The sequence below is a fragment of the Rhamphochromis longiceps genome, linkage group LG4 (genome assembly GCF_057381845.1).
Source record: "Rhamphochromis longiceps isolate RC_006_pf linkage group LG4, R_longiceps_female_GT1.1, whole genome shotgun sequence".
In the NCBI taxonomy this organism is placed as follows: Eukaryota; Metazoa; Chordata; class Actinopteri; order Cichliformes; family Cichlidae; genus Rhamphochromis; species Rhamphochromis longiceps.
In genome coordinates this window covers 38,261,506-38,271,647 of record NC_140560.1, presented here as the reverse complement: position 1 = coordinate 38,271,647, position 10,142 = coordinate 38,261,506, and the positions used below count along the sequence as shown (strand labels likewise).

Genomic DNA, 10,142 nt, shown 5'->3' with positions numbered 1-10,142 from the left:
GCAATAGACGTAGGCTGCTTGAGGATTCCCATGATGCAATGAGTGTTAATTGACCTCTCTGCACTGAATCATTAGTTATAATTAATCTCTGATTGTGGAGGTTTTTTCTGTTCAAAGGGAGTTTTTCCTTCCCACTGTCACCAAAGTTCTTGCTCATTTGTTTTGTTGTGTTTTCTTTGTATGCGTTATTGTAGGATCTGCCTTACAATATAAAGCACCTTGGGGCAACTGTTGTTGTGATTTGATGCTGTATGAATAAAATTGCATTGAACTGAAAGCGTGCATGCATGATCACATGATCACATGGATGTTCAGTCTGAGCAGCTGGAGCTTCATTTCCTGCTTTCAGGAACAAGCTGCACATGAACGAATGAGAGGAAACTCGGAGTCTTTATTCTCTCAGCTGCAGACTCGCTGCAGGGTCAAAGACCAAAGATCAAAACAATCACTTATTAATATAAAAAACTGAATTCAACATTCAAAAGAAAACTAAAGAATAAAGTTTTGTGTAACAATATTTATTATTTATTATTGATGCTCATCCGGGACTTCAGACCCTCCTCCTCTCCCCACGGAGCTCTGAGGAATGTTGATGCTATTTTCTGCAGAACTGACATCATACCTGCTGATCTCTAACGTGGCGACAGAGATCAGCAGGTAGGAATATTATTTTTAGTTCTCAAACATAAACAATAAAAACAAACAAACGTCAATGAGTAAAAACGAAAGCGTCAAGAAATGAAGCGAATCACAAAAATCAGCAGGATAAAAAATGTCCTTGAAAACATTTTGCAGATTTAACACTGACAACACAAACAGGAAGTTAAAAAAAAGCAATAAATAGTCAATAAATATAATCAATAAATAAAAAGATTATAAATAAACACAAAGAACAAGATATTGCTTTTTAAAAACAATTAAATAAAAAATAATAAATATTTATGAATAAAAACGTGACAACATTATGACTTTCTCTTGCCAGGTCATTTCCTGCTGCGGCTTCAAAATAAAAGCTGTACCATCAGGTTCAACTGAAGGAGCTTTTACTCTAAAGTAATAACAGCAGGAAGTGACCTCATTAAGACACGTTTCAAACTTGATTTGATTGTTTTCTGTACAGTGAACAGTAAAAAATGGCCCTGAGAGTTTGTGGTGAACGCTCCAGATGTTTCACTGAAGCTGATTAGAACTGAAACGGGACAGAAGTCGATCGGCTGTGGAGTTCGGGTTCAGATGATGACGCTGTTTTTTCCTTCTCCAGCGTCTGCAGGTGAGAATAACCTCGGGCGTGAAGCAGGTCTGGACCTGCAGCCAGCTCCTTCTTCTTCTTCTGCACCAGAATCATCGGGCAAACATTCATCACATTCCTGCTGTGTGTTCCCAGCTGATCCCGGGACGATAGAGCGCTTCGACGTGCTGCGACACACAAAGCAGGAAACGGAGCTCCAACAGGCCGCCTTCACAATAAAACGTGTTGGCTGATCCTGAAGCTGCTGAAGACGAGGGATAAACTTCCTGTGTGTCATCTATCAGTCTTTAGTCCCGCTGCATCACGGAGGCGGGCGCTCGTCAGGAGGTGATGATGATGAGACAAACAGTGTCAACAACTCCACGATCGATAAAGTCTCTCCCCTGAATCGTGCTAGCAGCTCTGATCCTGCAGTGGGCGGGGCTTAGCGCGTCCCACGAGCCATCTGTGTTTCGGCCATGTTTCTGAGGCTGCGGATCAGGTCGTGACAGAACTCGAGCAGCTGGCACAGCGTCAGGTGGGCTGCCACCTGGACATCGTAGTTGCCATGGAGATTCAAAGTCAAGTCCAGGCTGCTCTGATCCAAAGAGTCACTGCTCAGCTGAGCCGCGTCCTTCATCTGAAACACACAGCAAAGACCCAACAACTTGAATAAAGCCGAGAACTTCCTGTTTCAAAACAAGCACAAGTTCTGAGGAAGTGATGTCATAGGGTGGCAAGAAAGTGGACACGTTCCACTGTGAAGGGTTTCAACTGCAGACAACAGGAAGTGCACGCTCTCAGCCGGTGTGTGTGTTACCTGGTTGATGTGGGTCACCAGGTCTCTCAGTTCAGCACTCAGGGCCTCCAGTCCCCCCAGTCTGCGAGACAAATCTACCAGCAGCCCCTGGTACAGCCGCCCGCCCGCCAGCATACGGCTCACACACATGTCCTGCAGGGAAACACAAACCCATCACATTACATCACCAGAACAGACTCGACCACTACACAAACACCTGGAGCGATTCAGTAATTCTTTAATGGGCAGTAAAGGAACCAAAAAACTGTCAATAGCCTCCTGAACCTCCCCCATGACCAAAGCACATGCACTCCCATCACTATCTATGACATCACTAAACCCTCCCAATTGCATTCAAGGACCAACTGAAACCATTAATGAGCCCAAAGGAACCAAAGAACTCCCCAATACCACCCACGGCACCACCCGAGCTGGAGACTGACCGCTGTGAACTGTTCGGACAGCTCTTTGAGGACGGGGGGGTCAGGGATTCCCAGGTTTATCCTCTTCATCTCCAGCTCTCCGGTCTGACTGGAGGGGTCGAGGGTAAAACCCTGAGGAGGACAGTAAACATCTATTAGCTCAAGAAGAAGAAGAAGGAGCAGCAAGTTGAACCCAGTACCACGGCAAACCGTTTAAAAGACACACCTGCCCATTGTGTGCTGTCATGCTTCACAAACCTGAAGTGGACAAGCATGGAGAAGCTGCAGTAAGCTGCAGTTCCACCAGGGGGTGGGGGAGCCGCTAGTGACCAAGGAAGCTATGACGTACGTTCCAGATTTCTTCTATTCCAGGATTGATGGCTAACACGCCTTCCAAGTAAATGTGTTAACAATGTTGGCTAGTAATAACATATCGCCCCCTGCTGGCACTGCAGTTTACTGCAGCTTTTGCAAAGCGTGACAGCACACGGTGGTCCGGCTGCGCCGTGATATAGACGGGCGTGTGCGTACGTCAATGTTGATGATGCTGCCGTGCACGGAGCGGACGTCTTTCCGGATTTTCTCCACCAGCCTCATCACTCGCTCGACCGCCTCTTTGAACGTCTGCGACGGGTTGGACGGCGAGCTGACGGGAGCCGATTGAACCAGCGCTGCTAACAGGCAGCAGTGCAGCAGGGCAACAACTGGAAAAACAAAGAGAGTGACCCCTGAGAAGAGCCAACAGCACCACAAGATAATCTCTGATACCAAGCACAGAAAGAAAAAACTGTGGTCCAATCAGATGTGACGATGTTAATAAAGCATTAATTAATCATTAATTATTCATTAAGAGCTAATTAATCATTAAAATCTTAAAAAGCGGCTGACAGCCAGAACTATGATGTTTACTCATTTGTTTCTGCCTCTGCACCCTCACACTCTGATGATCAATCATCAATGAACTTTTGGGGAGTTATTGATTAAAGCTTATAAACAAACTTTTTCACAGTTTCCTGGATTCCTATGAAAACAGCTTCAGGGACTCTGAACACACCGATTATGTTTTATTTTAATCTGCAAGCCTGACGGTGGTTCTGCTTCAACTATTCCTGAACCTTCAGCAGCCCGGACCTCTGAGCTGGACCAGAACAACCCGGAGGAGGACAGAGTCAGCGGAGCGGCTGAAGGTACTGATGCAGGTAGGCCTACTTATACTGTCACTCACATAAACAGGCGCAGGGCCTTCACGCCCTCTGCTGGTTCCGTGTCTCAGCTGCATGACACGTGAAAACTTTGCGAGCTATCCGAATATTTAAAGCGGTCCTGTGATCCACCGTCACACCAAGATCACACCTGTGCGCACACACATACAGTGTCTGCAGGTGTGATTCTCAGGACTGCACTTCCTCCAGCTCCTTCTAACTTGTTTGGCACTAATGACCCTCCATACAGACCCCCGTCAGCCCCCGTCACCTGAGCCTCACCTGAGCCGGACTGGGGCTCAGGTGAGGCTCAAGTGAGGCTCTGCAGCTCACTTTTTTAAAGTGACCCGACTCTTCTACCAAGCTCCGTGCGTATTTCTGCAGAGTTTAGCGGCCCCTCCTGCGTCACGGCGCATGCTCTTACCTGTGAACGCGTTCATGTCTGCGGGTCCGTGGGTGTCCCTGTTTCGGTGCGTGTCTGCCGTGCAGCTGCTCGGACTCTCTCTGAACTTTCATTCCAGCCGCTTTCTCGTTTTTATGCTTCCGCGCGGGGTTTTCCGGTCATTCCGTCACATCTGACGGAACTTATTCGGTGCTGCTGCGTCACAGACACAGCGGGGCTCGCGCTCTGACCTCACAGAGCGTGAGTCAATGCGGGAAGTTTGGATGTGAGCACAGAAGTTCCCGCTAATCCGGGATGTTTCAGGATTATTCACAGGTAACACTTCCTGAACCCACCTTCTGCCCACGTAACGATGTTTACACCTGAATCATCGCGTGGGTGTTTCCTGTCGTCCGCTCCCACCTGTCACTCACTCATGTTTCAAAAAGGTTTTAGGTACTGAGGGTCCACGTGTGTTTTTGACTCCTCCCCTCACCGAGCTGCTGACTTCTTGTCCACGGTTATTACAGGTCACCAAATCTAACCAATGTGTGTGAACTAACACTGAACTAAAACCAGTGTGTGTGTGTGTGTGTGTGTGTGTGTGTGTGTGTGTGTGTGTGTGTGTGTGTGTGTGTGTGTGTGTGTGTGTGTGCGTGTGTGTGTGGTAGGCCTGGGTATCGTCACTGGTGTCTATAATAGATTCAGTTTTCACTCAGTCAGTCAGAAATATTCTAATTCTGATCAGTTATCAGTTCATCTCCATATTTTGTGTCTGTGTATAAAACCAAGCTGACACTGTGAGACTTGATCAGAGGTGTGAGCATCACAGCAGAGGCCTTTGTGTCAAAGTCACTGAGGCTAAAACAGAAACACATGAAGGCTTTTTATAGCAGATAAGCTTAAAATTCAGTGTGTTCAGTGTGAACAGCAGAGATGAGGCTTTGCTGTCAGAGGCCGACAGCACTGAACGCAGCAGCAGAGAATAATGCAGAAAACAGATTTGATGGTAAACTGGTCTCTGAGTGCACTGAGAGAGAGAGAGCTGTGCAGGACGTAACAGCCAGAGAAATAGGACCTCTTCCGCCCGTACATTACACAGACACCACATCGGGGAGACCGGTCAGAACAGGTGGCATAAGGAAAGACAATGACATGTACGACACAATAAGGAGTGCAGGAGAGAAAAAGAGTTTATCAAACATGAAGCGTAGTTTGATCTTCTGCTGCTGGTTCAGTCAGGTTTGGTCAGAGTGATGAAACCTGCAGACTGACTGTTATTTAAAGGCTGCAGGTTAGTGCAGGATGAACAGTGTGACTGCTGCACAGTGGCTGTCTAACATAAACAGAGTAGTATCATGTGGAGGATCAGCTGTGAAACATCTGCTGACATCTGGATGAATCCAGGTGTGTAATCCACAAAGAGCAGCAGGTCAGCTGATCACATTAGAAGTTCACGTGAGCTGTCATGCCTTCCCCACACTGAGACACTCCACACATCTCAGTGTTCCTCCACCTGCTGACCCCAGACTCATGCTCCTGTTCAGGTGTGGAGGTAAAGTCCCCCTCTGCCGTGTGCTGACAGCACATTTATTTCTGCGTCCCTGCAGGTGTGCTGCAGAACAGGTTCAAGCTGAGTACATTTGAATAACATTACTATTCTCATATACTCAGATGCTTTGATGATTATATTACTGCAGCACCAGGTTCCTTTGTACAAACATGCTAAGTAGAATTGTTCTTCAGGGAGCTGCTTTTACTTCCTTACTGCGAGTACATTTCAGAACTGGTACTTTTTCACTTTTACTTGAGTAAAAAGTTACTTCAGTACTTAAAGTTTTACTGGAGTATTATAAGCCAGGTATCTGTATGTCTGCTTCAGTACACAAAGTCTGTGCTTTGGCCATCTCTGCCTGATGACTTACTGAGACTGTAAGACACTGCTGTCAAACAGCTCTGTTTCCATGGTAATACCTGCATGCAGGTGTACATGTGTACAGGTAAGCATGACTCATGTTGTTGCGTGCTCAGTACTGGCAGTGAGCAGGTGTGTGTTTGTTGCTTTAATTTTAATTTAATGCTGCACGGGCGATCATGGCTCAAGAGTTGGGAGTTCGTCTTGTAATTGGAAGGTTGCTGGTTCGAGCCCCGGCTCGGACAGTCTCGGTCGTTGTGTCCTTGGGCAAGACGCTTCACCCGTTGCCTACTGGTGGTGGTCAGAGGGTCCGGTGGCGCCAGTGTCCGGCAGCCTCGCCTCTGGCTACACTGTAGCTGCCATCACCAGTGTGTGGATGACTGGACATGTAAAGCGTTTTGGGGTCCTTAGGGTCTAGTAAAGCGCTATACAAATACAGGCCATTTACCATTTAATGTTTCTGTTCACACAGAGGAGCTGACGATGATTGGTGAGCAGCTCTCAGGTGTAACAGGTGACCTGAGGCTCACCTGCAGCCGGTTAACCTGGCTAAGCCGCACTGTTGGGCCTCAGAGTAACTCGCTCCCTGTGGGTCTGAAGGAAAAGCAGAAAGGCCGGCTCTGATTTACGGTTTGTTATGTTTAACAAAACGATCCCGGGAGAATCTCTGACCAATGACGTCGCAGCAGCCCCGCCATGAGAGGAAGCTGGATGTGACGCTCGGTGTTCAGAAATATCCGTGCTGCTGTTTGTCTCAGAGCGCAGGAAGCAGAAGGACGTGCTGTTCCTGGGCAGCCGTGCGAACAGAACGAAGGCTCGGAGATCGATGCTGATCCTCAGGACCAGCTCTGTGCTGGTTACAGCTCCATAGCCACGCCGGCTCTGTCCTCGCCTCTTCTTCCTCTCATTCCTACAATCCTGCAGTAGATCGTGTGATCATGTGACCGTTCCTTTCTGTGTCTGTGCAAATGTTCATGTCAACATATCTGAACAGCGTGTTTACAAAGACTCTGCCAACCTGGAACCAGGAAACAGCCCCCCGTCTCATCACTGCTGTCTTCCACGCCCTCGATGCCAGACCAGTGCCACTGGACACCAGTGTCACTGGACACCAGTGTCACTGGCACTGGTGTCCAGTGGTTCGGGGTGGGCTGCTCAGCCCTGTGTACACAGCAGACACTGACAAACAGGACAGGACTCATTTCAGCTGCACCCTTTTAGATATTTCCTATTTGTTTATTTGGAAATAAAAATCCTGTTTGTGCGTTTTCACCTCTCCCAGCAGCCCACGTTGTTTCCAGTCTTTCTCCTCTCTGTGAGCTGAAGCTCTGAGGCGTCCACAAACTTCTGCCCTGCAGACGGTGATGAATCTCCTCTGTCCAGGATTTCTTAAAAAGCAGAAGCACGACGGCACGAGAGGAAGTGACGGTTAATCTGTTACAGCAACGCACACACAGACACACACAGACACACACATACAGAAACCTTCAGTCAGATTTCAGCTCTTTCCAACTTTTCAGAATGCGTTCGACCTTTGACCCTCATGAACCAGCTTAAAGTTCACACAGATGCTGGAGTTTAACAATTCATTTTTATTTATGCAGCACAAAACGACAATAATACGTACAGAGAAAAACCCGACAATCACTCGGCCCCCCATCTTCCGCCCCCCTCCCATGTGGTGTACCTCAAGGATCCATCCTTGGGCCCCTTCTTTTGAGCATTTATTTACTTCTCCTTGGCCATATTATTAAAAAGCATAAAGTCTCTTTTCATTTTTGTGATTTATCTCCCCCTGAAACACAACGACCCCCTCAGGCCTATTTTAGACTGTCTCAAGGATATCAGAGCATGGCTGGCTCTCAATGTTTTAAATTTTAATGAAAAGAAGACCGAGGTCATTATATTTTGGCCGAGTGGACCTGGTGTCCCTCCATCAGACCTGGGTCCTCTTACATCCTGTGTCAAACCAATTGTCACCAACCTCGGAGTAAAAATGGACACAGCTCTTGAAATGGACAAACGGGTAAATACAGTGGTGAGAAAAAGCTTTTTTCAGCTGAGGCAGCTCTCTGAAGTCAAACCTTTTACATGCATCTGTGACCACTCGCCTGGATTATTGTAATGCACTTCATGTTGGTACTGATCAGGCTTCACTATCGCGCGTCCAGAATGCTGCTGCTCGCCTGCTGACGTGAGCACTTTAGCCCTGCTCCTGCCTCCTTACACTGGCTGTTTGTCCATTTTCTTTACAAAATTTTATTGTTTGCTTTTGAAGTTTTAAATGACCTGGCTCCTTCTTACCTGTCAGACCTTCGACACCGATACACTCCACAAAGGTCTCTCAGATCAACTGACCAGTCGCTCCTTGCTGTCCCCATGTCGAGACTGAAACACCGAGACCGAGCATTCGCTCGAATTATGGAGAAAACTGCCTCCCCGTGTTAGTCCGGCCCCAACACCTGAAATCTTTAAATCACTTTTAAAAACACACTTTTTTCAAAGAGTAGCAGAGTCAGCTGGTAGTCAGCTGTTGGTCACTCTTAATCTTTTAATTTTGTTAATCTTATTCATTGTATATCTGTATATTAAACTATTTAATATACAGGGAGTGCAGAATTATTAGGCAAATGAGTATTTTGTCCACATCATCCTCTTCATCAGAAATCAGAAATCAGAAATCAGAAATCAGAATGGGTTTATTGCCAGATGTTGAGGTTTACAACATTAGGAAATTGCTGCGGTGCTTCAGTGCAGACAATAAGAATTAAAGTGCTATGTAGAAAGAAAGAAAGATATGTGCATGAGATATACATGAGATATATACATGAGAATAAGAATTAAGAGTGCTACGTAGAAAGATATATACATGAGTGCAGGTGGTGATCAGTGTCAAACATGGAATGATGCAGTGACACAGCGTAGGGTCATGTGTTAGTGGCGGGGACAGTCATGTGGTTATTGTTCATGTGTCCAACAGCAGAGGGGAAGAAACTGTTCTTGTGGCGAGAGGTTCTGGTGCGAATGGACCGGAGCCTCCTGCCTGAGGGGAGCAAGTCAAACAGACTGTGTCCAGGGTGAGAAGGGTCAGCTGAGATCCGAGCTGCACGCCCCAGTGTCCTGGAGGTGTACAGGTCCTGCAGAGATGGGAGTCTGCAGCCAATCACCTTCTCAGCAGAGCGCACAACACGCTGCAGTCTCTGTTTGTCCCTGATAGTGGCTCCAGCGTACCACACGGTGATGGAGGAGGTGAGGATGGACTCGATGATTGCAGTGTAGAACTGCATCATCGTCCGTGTTGGCAGGTTGAATTTCTTCAGCTGCCTCAGGAAGTACATCCTCTGCTGGGCTTTCTTGATGACGGAGGTGATGGTGGGCTCCCACTTCAGGTCCTGGGTGATGGTGGTACCCAGGAAGCGGAATGAGTCCACAGAGGTGATGGGGGTGTCAGTCAGGATGATGGGGGGGAGTGGGGCTGTGTGCTTCCTGAAGTCCACAATAATCTCCACTGTCTTCTGGGCATTCAGCACCAGGTTGTTGTGGCTGCACCAGGACACCAGACGTTCAACCTCCCTCCTGTAGGCAGACTCGTCCCCGTCAGAGATGAGCCCAATGACGGTGGTGTCATCTGCGAACTTGATTAGCTTGACAGACTGGTGGGTGGAGGTGCAGCAGTTGGTGTACAGGGAGAAGAGCAGAGGAGAAAGAACACAGCCCTGAGGGGAGCCGGTGCTGATGGTCCGGGAGTCCGAGACATTCTTTCCCAGCCTCACGTGCTGCTTTCATGCATGTTGTCTTACTCCAAGCTGTATAGGCTCGAAAGCCTACTACCAATTAAGCATATTAGGTGATGTGCATCTCTGTAATGAGAAGGGGTGTGGTCTAATGACATCAACACCCTATATCAGGTGTGCATAATTATTAGGCAACGTCCTTTCCTTTGGCAAAATGGGTCAAAAGAAGGACTTGACAGGCTCAGAAAAGTCAAAAATAGTGAGATATCTTGCAGAGGGATGCAGCAGTCTCAAAATTGCAAAGCTTCTGAAGCGTGATCATCGAACAATCAAGCGTTTCATTCAAAATAGTCAACAGGGTCGCAAGAAGCGTGTGGAAAAACCAAGGCGCCAAATAACTGCCCATGAACTGAGAAAAGTCAAGCGTGCAGCTGCCAAGATGCCACTTGCCACCAGTTTG

The 10,142-nt window shown here is 47.5% G+C and overlaps 1 protein-coding gene across 1 annotated transcript; it reads right to left on the bottom strand.

Annotated features, from left to right (window-relative positions):
- Positions 1-963: 963 nt before the first annotated feature.
- Positions 964-4,251, bottom strand: LOC146672351 (uncharacterized). Its single transcript, XM_085405322.1, has 5 exons — positions 4,076-4,251; positions 2,981-3,153; positions 2,471-2,581; positions 2,049-2,180; positions 964-1,868 (listed from the first exon to the last, which is right to left on the bottom strand). Exons 1-5 carry the CDS (start codon positions 4,089-4,091, stop codon positions 1,674-1,676), a joined length of 627 nt encoding a protein of 208 aa, XP_085261448.1. The 5' UTR covers positions 4,092-4,251; the 3' UTR covers positions 964-1,673.
- Positions 4,252-10,142: the final 5,891 nt, after the last annotated feature.